At 38.7% G+C, this 24,202-nt stretch overlaps 1 protein-coding gene across 6 annotated transcripts in view; it reads left to right on the top strand.

Annotated features, from left to right (window-relative positions):
* Positions 1-24,202, top strand: part of ELAVL2 (ELAV like RNA binding protein 2) — a gene marked incomplete at both ends in the record, with an annotated part of 71,873 nt that overhangs the window by 12,164 nt on the left and 35,507 nt on the right. For all 6 annotated transcript variants that reach the window (XM_082620448.1, XM_082620449.1, XM_082620452.1 and 3 more), the window contains one exon: positions 22,395-22,498. In XM_082620448.1, the coding sequence (XP_082476574.1) occupies positions 22,395-22,498 (104 nt within the window). The remainder of the gene's footprint in view (positions 1-22,394; positions 22,499-24,202) is intronic.

Consider the following 24,202-nt stretch of genomic DNA (forward strand, 5'->3'; position numbering starts at 1 on the left):
TATTAGCTTAGCTTGGCATCAAGTTCTTGGGATTAACATTGAAACAAAATGCCTGCTATCTTCAACTCCCCTGCTAGGGAGGTGGGCTCATGAGCACTACTTTTAGAGGTTTTAGCCTAGAAAGAACGCATTACATGTAAGTTAAAATCCCAGCCTAGGCACTTACTTTATATGAGCTATTTGACTCCCAACTTGAGTTTTCTTCCATAAAGTGCCTAGCACGTTGGGGTACTCTCTCTCTCCCCAGCCCCTTCTTCCCAGTTAATATTCATTTGGTTAGAAGACAGTTGCAGATGTTTTTTTTCTTTGGGTAAACTGATTTTTGAAAAAAATCTCCAGATAAATCTGTTGTCTTAGAATTCTTAGATTTTCTCATGATGTGGGAAGTTTGCAAAGCTAATTTCCTGTTTTTTGCTTTCTAGGTGATTTGACGAACAAAATTGATTTTCTAGGGGTGAGACAAAGTGGGACTAGGAAATACAAGGCAGGACTTGTGAGCCCAGAAAGATGATTAATGATATTACACCAGCCTCTCTGAACTAGAGCACTGGAGTATGGAGTTATTGCTCTGGGTGGTATTGCGTGAATGTTATTCAGAATGAATTAGCTTGACTTAAAATATGGACGTACTCTAAGCCAAGCTTCCCCAGTGGAGTGTTATTGATCTGGAAGGTCCGCAAGTTGTTAAATTGAGCCATGAGGTATCAGATAGATGAAAACTAACTGAGGCTTGTTTTCACTGTCACTGACAGCTTCTTCCTTAAGATTAATACCCCTTTAATATAAATTGTAAATACCAGCACTAAATATTCTAATTTCATAAAGTAAGGTTTTCAAGGAGAGAAATAGAGATCTGTGTGTGTGGATGTTAAGAAGCCCAGTATTCCTGTAGTGTTAGCAGATCAGAGGACTTAGAAAAAAAATTGCTATCCCTTTGTTTTCTTTCTGTTGAAATATTCATTGAAAGCATTTAAAGCATTGCTTTATTCAGTCATCACAGATTTTACAGATTCTAGTTTGTGTAAGGGGGGGTGGCGATTTCCATGAGGGCATGGTTAACTTAGCAGATGCAATTTTACATCTTGTTTTCCTTTTTTTGTTAAATCCTTATGCATATTGTGAATTAGAGTTTATTTTTAGCTCTTAATGAGTTCTTTTCTCATCATTGTACTTTTTGTTGGAACTCTGTTTTCTACATAATGCTTTGATTTTGAAGGGGGAGTGTATATGGCTCACAAGTCTTGTATCCATCCCCAATCCCCACTCCAACTCAACTAGAATTTGCATTTTTTTCATTTGAGGCAATAGATCTGGTTATGTTACCTTGTAGAGTAGATGTGGTGATGCCCTTGACTCTTCACAACCTGTTTGACCTTCGGGATTTATCCTGAGAAAGTCAGATTCTCCCTTTAAAGTAAGATTTAAAGGAGCCATATCTGCATGTAAACAGGTAAGCCAGAATCATTTCATTGTATTCAAGGTCACTGGAGCCTGAGGGAGCAACTTTATTTCTTCACCTTTTGATGCTTTAAATCCAATCTTAAGGAGTCACAGGGTCATGAACACTGGCCTCCAAGATACTATGTTCTGAATCCTTCTTCCTAACCCTGACACTTTTCTCTGAGAACTTTTTTCATACCACTAAAATAAATTATAGTTGCTTTTAGTCCACTTTAAAATGTATCTAAATAGGCTGGTTATGGTGTGTCAAATCAATTGATATCTCTTCTATAAAATAAAGGCACTTTGCTAAATGATCTGAAATCATATCTAGCCCTAGAATTCTGTGACTTTTCTCTTGTGAACATAACTGCTAAGTTAGTTCTTCTTAAGCATAGTGCTTAGGGATTCTGACATGTATCGTGCGGACAACATATTACCTTTTCAAGCAGAATGATTTGGGATCTAACATTTAACCTCAAGATATTTAACCAGGGTTGTTTTTAGACCCTTATATTCTTGGTATTTCTGGGCCTTTATTTCAGGGGTAAATTCCCTTCATTCATGTTGTAATCAGGTTAAAATACAGAATTGTCAATACTGATTTGTTACTGTGTTTTTTTATCAATACATTTCCTTTTGTAAGTGCTGGAAATTGGAAGCCTTTCCAAAAAGGCATGATAAGGTTGTTCACTGCATTATATTCCCCAATTCCATATTTGGGAACATTAAAACCAGACCTAATGAGCTATTAAAAATCAGAATATGGAATCTTCTGAGCTTAGGGTTTCTTGATTTTTTTTTTTTTTGAGATTTTAGTTCTCTGAGTGTTTATGGAAAACAACATATGTGGACATAGCCATCATGTAAGGAGGGCATCTAATATTCTTTCCTGGTTTCTAGAGCTGGACAGCAGACTTTTAAAGAGTCTCTCCCGCCTTTTTTGAGGGTGGTGGTGGTGGTGAGATATTGCAAATGAACTTAATTTAGTGTATACCGTTCTTAGGTGATTTGGGGTAGGTGAAAGTAAACATCAAAGAGGGAGGAGTGAGGCTTAGCTGTTTCTCAACCAAATTCTGCCACATGTACAGACATCTAGCAAGCTGGCCCTAAGTGACTGATATAGTTACTTTGCAAGCTTAATGAAGTCCCAGTTCTCTGTTCCTTTTTAGGTGCTTCGAACACACCTTCTACGAAATGTTCACTTGAGGCTGACAGCATTCCAGAGGTGGGGATCTGTGCCCTCTGTTTGCATCATGCAAAAGGAAATCCTTCTGAACAAAGGCTGAACCCAGGACCATTTCATATTTAGGGGTCCTATCCATAAGGGTACAAGTTAAAGCCACCTTGGATTCTTGTGTCCTGTTTATACAGGGGTGGGTAGTGTCTCTAAACTACTTTAGCACATCTGCATATCTTGAATACCTTTGATTTTACCAATGAGACCCCATTTCTAACTCTCATTACACTAATTAACAATAAGTAGCTTAAGGAACAAAAACCCATTTTGACATTCATTATACTAATTAGCAGAGAAATGGTTGTTGATTTAGATATGGATAGTAGATAGTCTTGTTAACTAGTCACTTTTGGAGGTTGGCCCTTACTTGTGTTTTGCTAGTTAATTATTCCTGGACTGTGTGTGCATTCAGGATAGTGTGTTAGATGACCACTCCTAGAATTAAAGCTACTGGCACATAAATAACATCACACTGATTCATGACAAATTAAAAAAAAAATTAATTGTGGTAAAATATATATATATATATAACATAAAGTTTACCATTTTAACCATTTTAAGTGTATAGCTCCATGGCATTAAGTATATTCACAGTGTTGTGCAACTATCACCACTATTTGTAGAACCAGTTCATCATGCCAAACAGAAACTGTACCCATTAAACAGTAACTCCCCACCCTGTTTCCCCCAAGCCATTGTACTTTTTATCTCTATAAATTTGCCTATTCTGGGTACCTCATATAAGTAAAAAGTGAAATTGTACAGTATTTGTTATACCAAAGTACTTTATTTATTTATTTTTTATAAATTTATTTATTTTGTTTACTTATTTTTGGCTGTGTTGGGTCTTCGTTGCTGTGCCCGGGCTCTCTCCAGTTGTGGCGAGCAGGAGCTACTCTTCGTTGCAGTGCATGGCCTTCTCATTGCAGTGGCTTCTCTTGTTGCGGAGCACAGGCTCTAGGGTGCATGGGCTTCAGTGGTTGCAGCACATGGGCTCAGTAGTTGTGGCTTGTGGGCTCTAGAGCACAGGCTCAGTAGTTGTGGCACACGAGCTTAGTTGCTCCGCGGCATGTGGGATCTTCCAGGACCGGTGCTCAAACCCGTGTCCCCTGCATTGACAGGCGGATTCTTAACCACTGTGCCACCAGGGAAGCCCTACCAAAGTACTTTAAAAGTAAATTTTATATATATATATATATACACACACACACATATATAATTCTAAAATACTTAAAAAAGTATATATATAATATTTATAACATATGTATTGTATATATAGTAACTGTTTTAGGAGATACTAAATTTCTTTCTTTGGACCATGGGCTTTTCTGTGTATTTTATTTCATTTCAACTTGCCTTTAGGAATCAACCCCTCCCTTTGAAATAATTTCTTTGTTTTCAAACTTAGTTCTTGCCAGTTTCCCCATAAAAGGAATATCCAGGTAAAACAGTGAATTTGTGCAGTATTTAATCAGATTGCTCACTACTTGCAGGGATTTCATCTCGCCCCTTTGCAGTGGTCCAGCCTGGTTCAGTCTTGTTTTCTTCTTTTGGAAGTTGCCTGCAATCTCCATGGCATAATGGCAGGCCACCTGGAAGAAGAGGCAGTGGCACACGTGGTAGATTCAGAAAAGAACTAAAGCAGCTTTGCTCTCCAGCAGTTTTCTCTGCCTTACACTTTTTTTCTACTTCCTCTTCTCCCAGAGAGTCACAGCGTCCAGGGATGACCGCCTGTGGGGTGTCCTGGGACACAGGGCGATGGCTCCAGACTTCTTTCTCTTTATCTCACTTCATCCTCTCCTCCACTGAGAACCTGAAGGAAATCTTGGCAGAAAGCTGTTGCTCAGTAGAAGGAGCCAAAGAGGGAAAAATAGAAATTCTCTTCTATAGTTTTAGCTTTTCCTTCCATTTTTCTTCCTTCCCCAGCACTCCTTCTACCCACCCCACCCCACCCCACCCAATCCCGCCTCCCCTAAAAAAAAAAAAAAACCCACCAAAAAAACCAATTAACCAACCAACCAAAAAAAAAAAAAAAAAAAACGAACAAACAAAAAACAAAACCCCAGCCAGGGACATTCCTTTTTAGACCACAGGAACAATTACTGTAGTAAAGAAAGCTTTAAGCATCTTCCTGCAGCAACTTTGGGAGACAGATGCTAATGTAGGTTGAATTTAGAGGCAGGTGGTGGCCTGTTTCTGCCTTTATATTATTTCAGATTCTATGCTACTGAGTAGAGCAGTCTTCCTTTAAAATTTTCGGTCTCATATCTTCGCCTCCTGCCTTCTCTGTTGGCATCTGCCAGATGCCTGCTGGCTACAGGAACATCATTCCATGCTAAGTGACTGTATTTATTTTCAGTGCTGGCTATTGACAAGAGCAATTCCATGAGTTGAGACTTAGCAGAAAGGCTCTCCCGGTAGAGGCTTTAATAAAATAATTTTAAAAAGTTAATACTTTTTATAGTTTAAGGTCTTAATTCAGGCTTCATGCAGAGTTCTCCGAGCTGCATTCTTTGTGGCGAGTTACCAAAGACCTCTTATTGGGATAGGGAAGATGTTCCTCTGGAGCTGTAAGTTCTTGACAGGTATTAGTGGTGAAAGTGACTCAGGTTAGCAGCCTTTGTCTAACTAAGAATCTTGGCATGCTGGAGAATATCAGCCAGTGTTGGGTACTTGATTTCGGGTAGTGACTATCTGTTAAAGAGATCCTGAGTCACAACATACTCTGATAATGTAATTTCTTACATTTTTTGCACCTTATTTTTAAGGTGTGGTAGAGGTGGAGGGAACTGGTCATAGTTTGCAGAGGGGGATGCAGAATGTTCTAAACTGGTGACTTTCTTTTGTTTTTGAGCTAGGAGTTAGAAGCAATGCTTTCTATATGCAGGGGATGGTCTGGTCCACTAGTGATTTGTTGATTATTCCATTTGATGGTCAATCTTTGAAGCAGTCTTTTATTTGATCAGAAATAAGAGAGGTATTTCTTTTCAGTTTGTATGGAGAAATTTGTAAGACCCTTCATGGATGCAAGAGAAGATTGTCTCTGATTTCATAAGACCATTCCATGTTGAGGTATTCTCTTCAGTGGTGTACAGTTGGTGGGAGTATAGTTCCAGAAGCCAAGAGACAGGTTCTCTCTGTCCTTGCCTTAGTATAGACAAGGGGCCAGTATGGGACCCAAGTAAAATCAATTAGGTATTTTCTCCCAAGACCTCAAGGAAGTGATGGAAGGGTGAAATGGTGATGGTGACCCATCTCATCAGACTGTGTGTTTTAGATCTGAGATGATGGCTGTTCTTTTCACTACTTAGCCCACTGGAGCCTGGTTCCCAAGCCCTGTTGATTCTGAAAATTTCTGTGCCTCTTCCAATAAATTTCCTTTTGCTAGTTAGCTAGAGTCAGTTTATGTAACTTATAATATAGAACTCTAGTGAAACAATTCTTGCTTAATTCATATTTCTGTCTCTGTGTGTCACAGTTTACTTTTCTACACACCCAAAAGTAAGCTTACTGATTTCTTTTTTTTTTTTTTCGGTTGACATCACATTGACCCATAAGAAAGTAACTTTTGAAATTGCTTAGCAGTCCCTGTTTTGAACTCACCTGGTCTTTCCACACAGGGCTGTCAAAGAAGGTGCAGGTTCCAGGCCTCACTTTCTAGATAACATCTTGTTCAGACCAGAAAGTTTTCCATTAGGAAGTTATTTGAATCGAAATGGGAGATTGAGCCCTTTTTTGGCTCAGGTCATATTTCCAGTTAGTTGGATACCTTTCACACCTATATCATTCTAACCTGAACTTTTAGTTCTTTAACATACCATGTATGTTCAACTAGATTCTCTAAAGCATCTATGATATGGAAGAAGTTAAGCTGCAGTCTAGAGTCATCACATACTCAGACATATTACTGCTTCGTAGGGATAAAGGTGTTGTGATTTTTATTTTTATTTTGGTTTGTTTGGAACAGCTCTTACCTCTGATGGAGTCTGAGGGTTGTTGTTTAAGGACTATCTTTCACTTCTAACAAAACAATTACCCCTTTTTGTATGGTACTCTTTATTGCCAGTAACCCTCCAGGGTTCGCATCCTGACCATTTCCCCAGTGTCTGTAGGGTCACAGTTTTCCCTCCTTTGAACCTGTTAAATTTGTCGTAGCTATAATAGATGAACTGCCCAAGCTGACTGCCTACTTGCCCTGAGACTTTTAGCTTTGAGGAAAACAAAAGCTATTGGTAAAGATGTCTGTCTCTGTTTTGCGAGGTATATACGTATGTGTATTTTATAAAGTCACTTGGCTCTATCTTTCAAAGAGTTGATTCATATTTGATTCACATTGTCATTGGTGGAGGAAACCGAAGTTCGGATATAATTATGCAAAAGTCATAGCTGCAATGAAGATAATTGATATTCTGTCCTAAATAACATCTTGTGACTTCTCCCCCATTTCATTATGTTTTGTGGTCACTACTTTCCTCCTTGAGTGAGATCACCAGTAGTAATGGCATTCTCTGTGGTCACTCAGCTGGTTAATCTTCAGAGGTCAGTAATGTTTGGTGGCTCCTGCTGTTTATAGCAGCTGATGAGAGGCATATACCTTGTAGAAAAACAAGTTTGCTTGTGATTAACCTTCGTTTATTCCCTCTGCTTACTTAGTCATCATTTAATTAAAACCCCTTGGTTTCTAGCCATGTGAGGACATAGGTATGCTTAGAGGCATTAAATTTCTGTGTTCCATAGAGTCAGTGGTATACATCATCAGTATCAATTTTTTTTGAACAGTCTTCAGTTCTCTTTGAAAATATCAAATTCTAGTTTTATCTTTATTTTTAGTATTTTTATTTCTAATCATTGATGCAGAATCTTAACTTTGTTTGAAATATGATCAATTTTATGTTCTTACCATGCAACCTGTTAAGATATTTATGTAAGCTTTAGAGGATTAGAATGGGATTTCTGTTCAAGTAGCTTTAAGTAAAAACACAGCATGGGGGTGGGAAGAAGGATGGCCTGGCCAAGATATTACCAGGTTTTAGGAAATGATACAGAAAATCTTTGAATAACACCTTAATTAGGCTGTAGATTCTGCATTCAGAAAACAAAATCCTGTGGGGATTGTAAAAATCTCACTTAGCTCCTGGTCACTTGATTTGAATTTCCTTAGAAATTTTGCTTCACTTTTTTTTTTTTATCCTAGATGAAAGTGATAGAAAATTATAATGAAGGAGCACCTTAGCTTTGTAGGGAATGATGGAATCAAAGGCTTAGGCAGCAGTCAAGATTGGGAAGTAATTATATCTTATGGTAAGATTTAAAATTTGACCAAGGACAATTATTTGACGAAATTTGGTAACTAATATAGTTACCACTATGGTTAACCTTTAGGTTTTTTTTTCTGGATATTCAACCAGAAGTCTTGAATTGCTAGGAAAGAGAAGAAATTATGGGTTAATTCCCATGTTTTAAGAGTGGAAGGACTATAATTAAGATGGCCAAGTAGCATAGAATACTTAATTGAATTTTTAAATTATATGTTTAATGTAATCTTTCATATTCTGGAGGCTTATGAAAAATAATTTGCCCCTCTTCCTTGCTTCAAAAGAATGCTGTTTAGAACCAGTCAATCTTTATCTGAATCTTAACTAAATCTCAGAGATGTCTGAGGTTTTTACACATACACAAGTCACAACTGTAAGATGATAAAGCTTTTTAAACCATAATACAAGTTTTACTTCCTTTAGTTTTAGGTGTATGTTTTTTAGGGAGGAGCAGAGGATCAAGAACCCAAATAAAGTACAGAAGGCTTTTGGGATAACGAAATGCAATTCAGAGTATATATGTGTGTGGTTTCTTGCTAGGAAATATTCTTCCTTGAGGAAAGTAAGATTGGTAATGTAGGTATATATGGAATACCTTAATAATGTTAGTGTTTATTAAGAGAACTAGAATAAGCATTATATTATATTTGGGAATAGGACTTAACTAGTAAGTGATCTGGCAGCATACATAAGGTTTTCAAGTTTTTCCCCAAATAAAGGAGATTAGTTTGTAATATATAACTATTTAGTGTTCTGTTGCTTTATAAAATAGCAAGTAAGCAATTGTCAGCAACAAAATAGGAAAACTCCTTACACTAAAGGTTATTGCATACTAGAATGAACTAAAGACTAATGTTTAGGGAAATCTTTATTTGAGTGATGTACTTGTAGTCAAATACCTAGTGTTTTGTATAGCATTCTCCTGAGTAGGATGCTCTTTAATGTGACGGATTCTAATGCACAGGTCTGAAATTATTTGTGAAACTTACTTGACAAGAGCAAGGTAGATTTTGTGATGAGGTATCATTTAATGGATCTAGGTCTTAGACTTAGCAGGAGGCCATAAACTCCTTGACCCCTTTTTTTTAGGGGACACTTGGTGGCAAAAAGATGAATTAGTATGAATGAGAGCTCTTTTGTTACCTGTCTTTGCCCTAATCTTGAAATGTGTTTGTAGAATTATGTAATATGGCCCCTAAAACCTAGAAGCTCTGTCTGTAGAAGTTACTTTCCCACATCCAGAGGATCCTTAATACTAATCTGGTGCCATAAAAACACAGCACTTTCCCCAAGAGTGAACCTCAGATATGAGAATAAGCAAGTAGTCCAGTAACTTTAGTAATAGCAGATGAAAGAAAACATTTTAAAAGTTCCTAAGTTGAATTAGTTGAGATGCTCTTCTTGAATAAAATTTTTTACCTGCACCCTGCTTGTAGATAGATTCGTGGGTACATGAGACAATAAAATGGTAATAAGTTAAAAGGATTATTTTCGTGTTTACGTTTTTCCTGTCTCACAGGGATAGTGTATCCAGGAGTTAGCAGCAGTGATCAGGTATACTAAGTTGTGGACTATATGATTTGAGTATTTCATTTTTAATAAACTTTTAGTCAGTGGTAAAAGACACACCTCTCTAGTTCCATGTGATGGTGCTTTTGCTGTGATGCTGATGTGGACAGTGCTGCATCACCTTTGTGTGCTGAATGATTGTCTAGGCCAAATCTTTTAAGCATTTGCTTTTTTGTCCTTGTGTTTTTGTGAATTTTTAATTTAGAGGATTACAGGACCTAATTCTTTCAACTTTTAAGCTAGGTGATTGTGGAAGAGATGCTGTGTGATGTGAATGTGGCAGTTGCAAGAGCTAGCCCCTTTTGTATTTCTGTTTAGAAGTCATCTGTTAATTGGTGGAGAAATTGCACTGGGGTCTCAGAGTGGTTTGCTGTAACATAGCTGTCCCTTAGCAAGAAACAAAGTGATATTTATTTTTGTCAGGGCACCTCTTTGACTTAATTGTAGCCATGGCTCCCACCTGACTTGCAGTTGCAGCCTTTACCACTTTTACTGTGTCCTGCTCAGCTTCCTCTATAGATTTTGTTCCATTGGGATTCTTTCCTCTTTACTGCTTCAGAGAGGGCTTTTTTGAGGTCCTTGAAGCTGTATCTGCAGTATTTAAATAGGTTTCCTTTATAGTCAGCATTTATACCCTAACCTGCCAAAACACAATTGGTCTGTTTGGGGATTTCTCCTAAGTATAAAAATCAGTGCTTTTGTGTGACTATTTTAAATTGAGGGGGAGGAAAAAAACCCTGCTCCTCACATCGTCTTGGAAATGTAACTGCCTTTCTTTATTAAATATAGACTAAACAAAATGTCCTGTACAGAGAGAAGGAAAATCTTACGTTATTTATACCTAAATCTTTGTGTAGATTGGGGACAATGGATTCCTCTGGAATTTTACTTCCTTTGTTGTTGCTAAAAATATCAGTAATTTCATTCTGGTCTGTCTTTTTAAAATAAAATGAACTAAAGCGGAGAGTTGTCCCCAGATGGAAGCCTTGTTACCTGTATGGAGGATACTTTATCAGTGATGCAGATAAGAAGGTGAAACGATACATGCTTTTTACTTTATTTGAAACTTTCTTTTCTTGATGATACAGTGCTATCCAGTGTTTCCTCCTTAAATGACCTGGCCTTCCTCCCTCCCCCTCTTTATTTATTTATTTATTTTTTTTGTGGTACGCGGGCCTCTCACTGTTGTGGCCTCTCCCGTTGCGGAGCACAGGCTCCGGACGCGCAGGCTCAGCGGCCATGGCTCACGGGCCCAGCCGCTCCGCGGCATGTGGGATCTTCCAGGACCGGGGCACGAACCCGTGTCCCCTGCATCGGCAGGCGGACTCTCAACCACTGCGCCACCAGGGAAGCCCCCCCCTCTTTATTTTTTGACTTGGTATTATCATATTATATGTAAAGGCCTTAGATATGTGTGTGAATTCAGAAGTCGTGTATAACTTCGTGATTGCTACACAAAATGTCAAAGTGAGATTTGTTAACACTTCGCGCCCACTTAGGGTGGTTATGAACACTTTCACTCATAATAGCAGCTTAACTGGGAGTTGGGGAGCATTCAGGTACATATGTTTTTATAGGTTTGTAAAAGAGATCTCAGAAATCATAAGCCTTCCCTGGGGGCAGTCATCTTGAGTGCTGCTCTTTGTTGGCTGGGGGTTATCTACACCCTGTTAGATTCATAGTGAATAAATATTTGAGAGGTCATTGTGTGGGTGGTTCTGTATTCATGTCAGGGTATTAACCTAAGGTTCTAAAGGTTCCTTGTGTCTTGTTACTCTTACAAAGGTGAGATGTTATAGTGCCAAGGAAATACAGACCCTCCTGGGGTTTGAGGGGTTGCTCTCGATTCCAATCCTGGCCCTAAATCTGGAAGGCCCTCTGAAGGAAAAGAGTACTTGTTCCGAAAGTTCAGTTTTGGGGGAAAAGTCCACTTGGATTGAGTTAATCAGGCTCATTTTCAGATACGAGTGTACTTGGCAGGGGCTCAGAGAACTGTAGCATGAACAAAAGTTTTTGTGGAATAGGAGAATTAGGAATAGAAGGTTTGGGCTGGGATTTGTCCAGCGATTTAGGATTGGGGCGATTTGTAGGGACTTGTGAAAGATATGATGGGTTTTCATCCTCTCATTTTTGTCCTTTTAGAGATCTCTGGGGACTTTATTGGAAGGGATTTGGGGTCAGATCCCCTTTCTGGGTTGTCACGGCTTCTTCCCCAGGAGTCTCCTTGATGCTAGATCAGCATCTCCTTAGTGATTGTTCAAGCCGCCAAAGTTAACCTCCGTAGGTTTCTCTCATGTGTTTCATCGTCACTTCCTGCTTGGTGCATCCTACACTATGACCACTACAAGCCTTTACATGGGGTGCCCATGTTCTCAAGATGGAGGGTCTGCTTCTTACCTCTGCACAGACTACTTGTTGTTCAGTGTGCCTTTGGTCTAACCAACTCCTCTGTACTTCTCCACCAGTTAGCTCTTCTCCATATGCCTGTTTCCACAGTTTCTCTGACAAGAATCTCCTAAATTTCACCTCCTCTGTTTGAACCAACTAAAGCCTTCTCTTCAAGTTCATCCTGGTTAAGCTTGAAATGCCAGTGATTAAATATAGGTGTTCTCTGTTCAATAAGTGCCTGCATCTCTCTTGGTTATTGTCTTGCTTTAAATTTTTGAGCTAAGATCTTAGAGGGCAGAGACCATGTGGTACTGATCCCACCTGCTCTTCTACAGCTAGAAAGCCATGCTATGCGTGTGAAAGCATTTCAATGCAATCTGCTGATGAGGGAAGTGTCTTGTGTGGGAGACGATTTTGGCAGTAGCAAACACATTTGGCTTTAGCCATAAGAATTGCTTTCTGAGTTTCTGGAAAAGGAGTATGTAAAGCAAGTCCTATTTTAAATGAATATTTTTATAATGCAGAGATCTCTAATCTGTGTGTTTTGTAGTGATGGATTTGTTTTTGAGGGTTGAAGTGGTTTGTGTACCTGTGGGGTGATAAACCTTTTCATGGTTTTTTCTTTTAATACATAGTGTCTTGATGGATTGAAAAAGAATGGTGAAGTTCCAGTCAATCAGTTACATGACAAACAACAAGAAAAACAATGCAGGTGTATTTGGAGATTATGAATATCCTGGTTGAAAAGTTGTGTACTTCGGACGCACAGGACTCTGCCTCAAAATAATTCCCAAGCTTGGCCAAAGGCAGTGAAATGTATGCTGAAAAGACCGAGTTTGGATAAGTCAATTACGGCTTCGAAAACTACTCTACCACTTACCAGCTACCTCTGTGCCTTTTGAGCAAGTTAGTTAATGTCTCAGGACCTCCATGTTTTTACTGTAAAATGGGTTACAGAGAGCTTTGTTGTGAGAATTAAGTATGTTGGCTGTATGTAATATAAGACTCATAAGATGCTTGATAGCAGTCAGTAATTAGGTAGTGGTACTGTTTGCTTCCAGAAAGCTAGATAAAAGCATTTATGGGGCAGTGGGAACAGACGTGTCTCCCAGACTTACCGAGCTTTTCCTATTGGAAGGTTTTGGCTGGTGAACCTTTAACTTTGGGGCGAGTGAGAGACTTTAAAAAAAAAAACCATTATGTGTTCAAGAAGAAAACTTACCCTCTGTAACAATTTTTTTAAATCATGTGGACCTGGTGGGATTTGCATGGTCTGACTAATGTTTCCCATTCTTCTGGACAAAACACCACACCACAGTGGTTGGCAAAACTCTCTTATACAGCTCAGAAAGGGCACTGGGCTAATTATAGTGTTTAGGGCCTTTACTCTTTTTTTTTCTTGCAATATCTAAATTAAAAAAATCTCTTACAAAGAGAGAAGCACATTAAGAAGCTGTACTGCTTTTTGATGGACTGCTTACCGATTTCTGTGTGTGTGTAGATTGACACCAGCTGTTAGTGCAAGCAACAGTAGATGCCCTTCTTACTACTGCAGTTGTTAACTGGTTTCCCTCTTTACCACAGTAATATTTTGAGGAGTATAGTTCCCTGGCCTTCATCTCAAATGATATTTATTTGAACAACTCTACTGCTTTTTAAGTAAGCACAAAATAAAGCAGATAACACAAGCCCCTTTCTGTTTTTTGGGGTACTTTTGGCCGCGCCCTGCAGCTTGCGGGATCTTAGTTCCCCAGCCAGGGATTGAATCTGCACTCTCAGCAGTGAAAGTGCAGAGAGTCTTAACCACTGGACTGCCAAGGAATTCCACACAAGCCCCATTTTGTGTGTGTGTGGCAGGGGAAATCTGTATAGAGTTAATTATAAGAAACAAAGAAGTGAGACTATTGTAGCAGACTCAGATCTTTAACTGAGAGTTGATTTTGCCCTAGCTCAGGGTATGTTAATATCCTAACTTATTTTGAATGGTAAGGTCTGACTTTCTGGCCAACTAACAGTTTTCTGGCTTTTGCTCTCACCATGGGGATAGCTCCAGTGTTTGAAGGTAGGCCTGCTGAGTTTTCTTTTAGAGCAACTACCTAAATCAGAGAGTAATGAGAACTGGTTTTTTGGTTTTTGTTTGTTTGTTTTTAACAATGGTGTTGAGATGCTGTAATATCTTATTCACTTTTTCTCAAGCTAGAGAACCTGGTCCAAGTTAAAGTCTTCTCCTAAGATGGGTGTACTAGAAGAACTAGTTTATTTTCCCACTTTAAATAAAGATCATTTTTCCTAATCTTCCTGGTCTCCGATGCAAGATATCTTAGTACCCATATGCACTATTTGAGAATTTAGAGGATTTAATATGCTGTTCTCAGAAGCCTAAGACTGAATTGTGTGGGAGTTCTTAATGTCTGAAATGGTGATGTATTAAGAACCCACACTTTTGCCAACTTAAGCAAGGTCATGCTGCATTACCAGCAGATTCATAATTACTGGGACTGAAACTATAGGAAAATGGAGCTCTACCAGTTGTATAATCGGAGGACAGATATGGCCATTAAAATTAACTCAGTAGGAAGATGCTCCGGTGCTTGAGGTCATTAAACTGCTCCCTCTCGAATTAGGCTACTTAGGTAATATTTACCAAGTGATGACTATTTACAACTTTGATTTCATCAGAAAAGTTACGATTTAAACTTCTTTGTTATCTCAATATATCTGTAAAGTCCTGAAAACCATTTAAAAATATTGGGCTCTTTAGTCTCAGGCCAGCTTTATTAGCAGTTGGGTAGAAGATGAGTCTTCTAGTGAGCCATCTGTTTTCTGTATTATGTGAGTGTCTAGGTTGAATTCTCCATCCTGGTGATAATCCCTGGTAATATCCTTTGGGAAGCTGGTAAAAATGCTCCGAGCTTTCAAGGGAGTCAGGCTTGGTCTGTAGTAATAGTATCTCACCAGTTCTCTGCCTCACAATTTGATCTTTCCCATCAGAGGGCGGTGAGGAGGACCTGTTTAATTTGACCTGAGTTAGTTGAATATTTAAATGGAAGGACCTCCTGCATCTGGCATCTGAGGAGACTCAGGCTAAGTCAGGAATTAAAATTTGGAGAGACTGGAGAAGATTACATCCCCCTGTTCTTCTAAGATTCTCTCAAAGCTTTCCCCTGATGTGTGGTACCCGCATGGTTTTGTTACACATCAGATCTGAGATGTTGAGAAAGCTCCTTTGTAAAGTCTGGTGCATGTTGTTGTGGTGCCAGAGCTGCAGTGCACAGCCTGTCTGAACAGACACAGAAAACCAGTGCCCAAGAACAGAAAGTCCATCTGAAGAAACACAGCACATTTGCAACTTCATTTTGTGTTTGGGGGAGGAGGGAAGAATGGTGTTAGAATGAGGGAAAGGAGTGTGTCTGTCTTTAAAAACAAAAATTGTACCCCCTTGGAGTGAAAACTTGTTTTCCTAAATCAAATTATTTGCTTTTTTTGTTAAGGGATGCAGTTTTATATAGGGACCATGTTTAGAGACAGTGTATCTTCCCAATTTGCTTTTTTGTTGTTGTTGTTAAGTGTTACATTATTAAACCTCAGCTTGCAAATAGTCTTGCTTGTCAGAGAGAACCATAGTGACCTGTTTCTGCTTACTGGGGGATTTAGAAAAGAGTCATGCTGCTTTTGTCCTTTTTATTTCATAAAGCATTACTAATGCTCTAAATAAAATAATAGATACACATCAATCAGCATAGTCACCTTTTATTGTTGGTTCAACTACTAGGTTTTCACAGAATTCACTTTGCATTTTATTTGACTTGTACATGAATAGTCTCGGCAGACTTAATTATATTAGTGAAAAAGCACTTTCAACAAAATTATATGCTGACATCCCATAATTTATACTTACAGATTTGTGAAACAGATTTATGTAAATCTATCAAATTACTCTAGGTGACATTATTTTTTTAAATTGAGATTTTATTTAAATGGTATTCGTAGAAAATTTTCATATGAAAAATTTTACATGAACTGTTTGAAAAAATGTATCTTACATCACTCCCTTATAAAGACAGAATACTGTAACATTTGAGCATCTTGTCTCCTTTTGTTCTGTAACCATCTGGTATGATGTAGGGACATGGGGAGCATGTTTATAAGGGCATCTCTCTTCTAAACCATAAGTTCCTGGAAGGCAGATGGCTGTTTCTTCGTTTGTTCATTCTCTTTTTATTAGCTTGTTCGTTCATTCATTGTTTCAATGAGCATGTTAATAATCTATGCTAGGGTCTTTTATATCAGGAACTATGCTCAGCTTGCCCTTGCTCAACAGTCTAAGGGAGGCAACATCCAAATTGACTCAATACCCATACGTATTAAGATAAAGGTGTATAATGTAAAGGCTGTGGAAGGACTAGGGAGGGGCACTGAACAGTGTGCATTGGGAGTGGGACAAATTGTGGCAGGAAATGGTCTCAGAGAAAGTCCTAAAGGATTTGTCAGGGCTGGTCAGTTGGAGATGTGTTTTCCAGGCACAGGGAACTGATTATGCATTTCAGGGTATACGTCCGTATAGGAGTAGAAGAAGTAAGCAAGAAGCTGATGGTGACCTTGGAAACCAGAGTGTGCTTGGAATTTTCTTCTAGAAAGATAACCCAGACAACATTACAGTTGAGAATGACTGGTTTTGGAGTTAACAGGAGTCTAGGGAAGGGATGATGGGTTAGGATATTGTAGCAATAATCCAAATTAGAATAATACATGAGGACCTGTGCTAATGCCGAGGGGCTGGGGATGGGGGTGGGGGCAGATTTCGCTGGTAGAACAGACGGGATGTGATACCCCTATGGTAGAACTTGCACTGAAATGAATCTGCTTGCACAGCTTCCGTAGTAAACTATGAGCTACTTCCTTGAAGTGTTGGATCAAATTTTATCTTCAGGGTGGGGCCTGCTCTCACCACTATATTTAGGTCAGCAGCCCTGACCCTGCACTCCAAACTCTCCTCTCTCTGCTTTTTTTCTCCTTAGCCCTTAGTCTCTTGTAATATATACTGTAGAGCTTGTTCTTTTGTTTCCTTCTACCAGAATGTAAGTTTTATGAAGAGGAATTTTTTGTCTCTTTGCTTATCCTCAGGGATTAGCAAAAAGTAGATTTTCTATAATCATTGAACAAATGAATGCTGAATGTTGGTGAGAAATATGTAGGATGACTTTTTTTAAATTTATTTTATTTATCTATTTTTGGCTGCGTTGGGTCTTCGTTGCTGCGCATGGGCTTTCTCTAGTTGCGGTGAGCGGGGGCTACTCTTCACCGTGGTGCGCGGGCTTCTCATTGCGGTGGCTTCTCTTGTTGCAGAGCACAGGCTCTAGGCGTGTGGGCTTCAGTAGTTGTGACTCGCGGGGTCTAGAACGCAGGCTCAGTAGTTTTGGTGCACGGGCTTAGTTGCTCTGCGGCATGTGGGATCTTCCTGGACCAGGGCTCGAACCCTTGTCCCCTGCATTGGCAGGCAGATTCTAAACCACTGCGCCACCAGGGAAGCCCTAGGATGACTTTTAAATACAGAATTTTATTTTTCACAATTCCACGTTGAGAAGGGTCTCACTTAATATTGGTTGGATAAAATTAAATTTATGTACCAGGTTTGTAGTCAAGAATTGTGGTGATCTATTGCTTTTACCTTTAAACCTGAGGGAGTAATTTGATATTTAGAACATTGGTAGTCATGTGAAATAGAAAAGACTAAATAAAGTGACCTTTGAATTAAATGGGTCCGGAAGATTGTGTATATTTAATTAAAATATGCAATTAAATTTGTAATTAAAGTATGCTATTAAAAGCAAGGTAGGTGGCAAGGGAACGGCTGCTGCTTTGAATTATGCACCATTTGGGATAAATTGGAGTTTACTGTGTTTCCCACTAGCACTTTTGTCACTAAACAGATTCTCCTCCTGCTCTGACCCCCACGCAGCTCTCAGTGTGCCTCAGTCCCATTCAGAGGCCTTGGAGTGTTTCAGCTCTGTGCTTTAGATCACTTGACCATGGCTTTAAGCAGCCTGTTTATAACTGTTCTCCTTACGCCAAGGAACAGTTTATAAGTAATTGTTCTGTCTCTTGTGAAGAAGTGATCCTTCTCTGTGGCATATATTTAGATTAAAAAGAAGGGTGCAAAACAGAAGACATTCACACAGACACCGTTTACAGAATACCATGCGCGGAAGTGCGGTATTGACCTGGAGCTTTCAGTACCTGCTTTTGAAGGTCTTAGTCCTATGACTGTAGAGGTAGCTTCCTCCACAGTGAAGTTTTAGAATCCCAGCTGTGACTATTAGCACCAAGACTTAGATTAATGCTTCCAAAATCCCTAAGAGCATGGGACCACGAGTAGCTTGTGAGGATAGCTGGGGACGAGTGGCATTGACCTTATTCTTGATGTTCAGCTACCAGAGGAATTTTTTGGCTTCTAAAGACAGGATTTATTTGTCTTGAAGGCTTTTTTGGGTGAGCCTTAGCTTTGTCATTTTGTTCAGAAGTTTCTTTTGATCATGTTGGTTTCCATAATTGTTATACTTGGAATTTAAATGTAGAGCTTTATAGGTTTTTTAAAGAAGTGATTCTTGGTTTTGAGATTGTCAATATGCACATTCTAACTTCAGAATGACGTGAAAAATAGATTTGGAGGATATGGTTAAATGATGCTTGGTTTCCAAGCCTTCCTTGGTAATTTATGACTGTTACTAGCTGATGCATACAAAAGTGGGAAAAAGTGGGTCCAGGCTAAATATTTTTTCTTGATGTTTGACTTGCTACTGCTTCTATTTTTTAAAAATCTGTACTCATAATAACCTGAAACAGGCACTGTATAAATAAGGTGCCTTTACATTGTCATAGGAATGAATAACAGCATAGGAATTCATATATACTGAAATTGATATTTGCACAAGAAGTACTGGAATTTGAGACAGTAGGCAACTGCCTCAAAACAAGTTTTTGTGGTAGAGCTCTGTTAGGAAATGTGTGGTTACATTATATTTCAGGCATACTGAAGGTGGCCCAGGTTCAGATATAAACTAGTTGTGAATTGAGGGGAGAAGAACATAGCATTTCAGAGTCCTGGATTCAAGTCCTGACCACTACTTGCTGCCTGTTTTTTCCTTTAAGGAAGATGATTGACCTTGCCCAGCTTCAGATACCATTTCTTCCTTACAGGGGAAGAATATGAGTATCTCACAAGATCAGTGTGAGGCTAAAATTAAACACTAGAACACCACACAGCTTAAAGATGAGAATGGGGAGAGTCTTGCCTATCTTTGTATCATTTGTGATGCCTCTATGTATTTTAAGCATCCAACACATATTTGCTGACTTGATTAACTCACTTTAAAATGAAAATCTGTGAAGTTACTAACTCCCTTGTAGTTCCAATGCCAACATGTTAATGCATCTACTACAGTGGATTTGGGAATGCAGCCGTTTAGCAGCAAATATCTCCTTTCATATTATTTTACTTAGGGTAGTAATAACATTTTGCTTACCTTAAATACTAATTGGCAGGTGTTGCTCTTCCTAATACTACCACTAAGCAAATTAGAAACTTTGTGGCAGAGAGCTCATCTGAGGATAAATACTGATTTTACTCAATTTCCAATAGTTGAAATTTGGTTGACTCCTCATTAAAACTAGCCGTGGCTGCTTGAGGGGGTCAGGTCAAAGACCCATTCATTCAATGGCTAGACCATCTGATGGTGACATTGATGATAATACCTTTGGTTAAATTAATAACACCACTGCACTTCTCATTCGTGCATTTAGCAAACTTCTTGAGTGCCTACAGTGTGCTAGGAGTAAGAGCTCAGAGGACAGGGCGAGAGACAGCTAAGCAGGTTAGGATTTTTTACTTTACCCAGTGACCCAACTCCAGCAGGCACTGCTCTGCTAGAGAGTGACCTCGGTAGACAGTAAACTCGTTTCTCTGAAGTGATGGATAACTTGAAGATTTTAGAAGAAAGACATCTACTGGTTTTTAAAAAATGCATCTGTAAAAAGGCAGTGTTCCTTGCAGAGTCACTTCGCATGCCCAGACCATCAGCATCTGGCCCCTCTAAGAGCTCCCAGAAGCCTTATTTGCTGCCTCAGAGTATCTCTCACTATTAAAACTGTGATTCTCAGCCTTGGCTGCATGTGTTAGAGTCACCAGGCTTTAAAAAACCTAGTATCAATGCTTCATAATAGACCAATTAAAAAAGAAAAACTTGAGGAAAGGGACTCAGGCATCAGTTTTTGTTTTTGTTCTTGTTTTTGTTTTTTAAGCTCTGTAGATGATTCCGGTGTGTACCAAGATTAAGAAAGGACTTTGATTAGAAGCTGCCAAAATACAGGTGTGAGGGTGGTGGAGAGGGTAGGTAGGAGAAATGGACTCAATGCTAGTACAATTGATAATTTGATTAATTTTGTTATAGAATAGCAGTGTGACAAAACCACCCAGTGTTCACTTTGCCTTTCCTTCCCCTGTTATATTGGTAACATCTTTCTGGTTTAATTTTAAATGAATACATGTAAACTCCTTAACATGTAGTAGATATATGTTATTTTTCCTCACTTTATTTTTTGACTGGAGTGGTCTACCTCCGTCAATAGTGAATGTTCTCATCACTGCCTTAGCAACCTCACTGGGTAGGAATTATCCTCATTCTAGAAATAAGGAAGTTAATGACTCAGAGAGGTTAAGTAGTTTCTTCAAAGTCACACAGCTGGTAAACAGCAGAGCCAGGATTAGAACTTCTGTGTGTTTATCTCCAAAGCCTGTATTCTTTTCATCATAAACAGCTTCTTTGAGCAGATTTTTTAATGTTCAGCCTATTTGAATCCTGCTCAGTGACAACAGAACTGCAACACATTTCATAAGAGGGCACTATGCATGCAATAGACACATGATAAATGTCAAATTAGGAAAAAACTGAATGCTTAAAAATGCAATGGTTTCACATGCAACTTTTAAAAAACAGAGCCTCGAGTAAAACACAATCTGTATGAGTAGTGTGAGAAAAAAAATGAAATGAATTAGTTTTAGCTCTCTCCTAACCCCCTTTTTTAAAAACAGAAAAAAATATAATTTGATAAAAGGGTATAAGCTAGCAATGATTATCCCCTCAAAATGATTGTGGTCCCCAAAATACAATCCCAAGTTTTCATGGTTATTAGGCATTGTGTTTAGCCTTCTCTCTCTCTCTCTCTTTTTGTATACTTATAAAGAACCACATTGGCCACTCTGGTTAGCCTATTCTAAATATCTGTATTCATAACCACTTGGACCTAAGGTGCTGCTTAAAAGAAAAAAAAAATTCCCCCTTTTTTTTTGCTATGAAATTGATCCCAAAATGGTAATTAATAAGAAGTATTTGGACCTTTACTGGGAATCTTCCAGGAAACCCTCAATTGGTTTGGTTTGACTTTTAGTAGACTAAATCTTTTTAATGTCCATTTTTGTCACCACCCATATAGTGTTTCTCGCCTTTTCAAACTGAGAAACTTTCCCTTAGTTGAAAAATGGAGACCTTTAAGATTGGCTTTACTTGTCTGTGCGTTCCATTGATTCCGATCTCTTATTACTTCCTATGGAGTCGGGACACATCAGTGAGCCAGGGGCGAGAGGGCTCAGATGATGGATAAAAGCAACAACAGACTCATTTGGAAGCAACTCTTACTCCAAACTTATTCTGTTTTTTATCTTTGTTTATGCTTTTCTTTCTTTTCCACATGTTCTCATGGGCTTGGATGTCCTCAAGTGTAAATCTTTGTGTTCATATTTCCCTGTATTCCTTAGCTAGGTCTTCAGACCCCTTTTAGAAAATTGGATTCAGTTTATTTGAATAAGCTCCTCTAAAATTAATGTACTTATGCATATACACACATATATTACATGTACACACACACATACTCACGATTCTCCACCGTTTTAGAATCTGAAATAATTGTACTTGGTAAAGGCTGTAAATTTGTCAGGGTAATGTGTACAGAACACTCACAGATTCTTGGTTGATGCTTTTAGCTTTCCAATTTTATGGGTAAGGAAACAGAAGCTGAAAAAGTCGTGCCCATGAAGCCCACACAGCAGCTCAGCGGAGACTTGCACCCACAGTTTCCGAAGCTCAATGTTGCCTTGCTGCTGGGCGCTCTGGCTCAGGCAGGGCATGTATGATGGAACACTTTGGATATGTGTGTTTTTTAAACAGCACAGCTTGCTGAGTTCTAACTGATGTTTAAACTTGCAACTGTAATAGACAGGAGATGAAAAAAGGCCACATGTATATTTCTAGAAGAATTAATGTAGACTTTTTTTCTATTGAGAGAATGTGCTGGCGTTAATGACAATACCATATGCCAGAATGAAAGTGGATGTCTGTCATCAGTGGTGTAGAGCTAACGTATGCCTTTTTTCCTTTCCCTTTCATTAGGGCAGAGCTTGGGATATGGCTTTGTGAACTACATTGACCCTAAGGATGCAGAGAAAGCTATCAACACCCTGAATGGATTGAGACTTCAAACCAAAACAATAAAAGTAAGTTTATGTTTTTTTTTTTTAATATCTACTTGCAGAACAGAGGTTAAAAGAATTAAGGTCTACTTGTAGTTCTTTCCTTTATTCATTTTGTGCCCATATGGACACTTCTCTGGGAGGCATAGCAGACTTTTTTGGTTTGTTGCATGATGAGGGAAACTTTATTCATGAGTACTACATGTAATTACTTATGTGTTAACAAAGGGTCAGAGCAGTAACTTTCTCAGATAAATACTTTATGAAACTTACTGAATTAAATTTCCTTCTTTGATAGAGAATTATTTGCCTATAACTTGAAGAAACCTTATACCATTTCTTCTAGCACAGGGGTTGGCATTCTTGTTCTGTGAAGGGCCAGGTAGTAAATATGTTAAACTTTGCCGGCCCTGCAGTCTCTGTCACAACTTCTCAATTTTGCCCTCATAGCTTGAAAGAAGATACAGCCTCCACATGAATGAGTAGATGTAGCTGTGATCCTATAAAACTATATTTATGGGCACTGAAACTTGAATTTCATGTAATCTTCATGTGTCACAAAATAGTCTTTTAATTTTGTCCCAATCATTAAAAAAATGTAAAAATCATTCTTAGTTCTTGGGTCATAGAAAAACATGTCCTTGAGCTGTAGATTGACTCTGTTCTGGCAGATTCAGTTTACTTTGAGGAGACTGACTAGGAGAGTGTACATGCTACAAAGGTTATTTTTTCTGTTACAGTTTTCTTTTCAAGACAAATGGTAAATAATTTTATGGATGTTTTTCCTCCTTTTTTGAATTTTTGAAATTCTGATGTAAATTCTCTCTGGATAAGAAGTTAATCCAGTTTGCTGTGTAGATTTCTTTTCCTTTAGAATATGAAAGGGACGTTGCCTCTGGCAGACGTTTAGTACATGTGCCATCAATTTTCCCTCTCCTGCCCAGTGCAGACATTGCCAATCATGGCAGACTTTCTCACTGCGTCTGGATGAGGCTCCCAAGGATTTTTTCAAAATAGTGTTCCAGACAACCTCTGTCAATTGACTCAAGTTGGAACCTATTTTCCACCCTTGATTTAAGAACTCAGCTCAGACCATCGCCTGGAGTGGTAAGGGGAAGTTAGTCACAGCTGACTGTGGTATCCATCTTGCTTAGAGACGTGTCTAGAAGATTTCTGCTCATTTTCTCAGGTATCTGGAAATGCAGTGTCATCTTTGTGCTTAAAAGTTGCTTCTCTCAGAGTTGTCAGTTAAGGTAATTCACTAGCCCTGGGTAGTTTTGACATCTTGTTCTTTATATTTTTTGGCCCAGAGAAAAAATGCCTCCCACCACTGTCTCATCTAAAGGAAACTGTATGCAGTGGCCCCCAAATATACTTGGATGTAAGATGTCCGAGATTCTACATGTTTCTTGGTCAAGAAAATGTCCTACGTACAAAACGTCTGATTATTAGATTTCTAATACGTTCTAAGATTGCAAACACTTGTTTATTTTGACCTTGGTTTTTCAATCTGGACAATTTTTTCTAATTGTCCACACTTCTTTGCATGCTCTCTGTTTGTGTCACAGAGATTAACCTTTTAATAGTACTGTTAAGTGTAATGATCAAGTGTTCTTAAAAAGAAGACATCCAATGTCCAGTTACCTTCAGATTGTTTTGTGAATGCTGTATCCTACTGCAGATTTTTGTGAGGCTCCCAACTTAAATTGACTTCAGGATTGCTGCTAA

Source organism: Mesoplodon mirus (genome assembly GCF_964341445.2).
Source record: "Mesoplodon mirus genome assembly, chromosome: 1".
In the NCBI taxonomy this organism is placed as follows: domain Eukaryota; kingdom Metazoa; phylum Chordata; class Mammalia; order Artiodactyla; family Ziphiidae; genus Mesoplodon; species Mesoplodon mirus.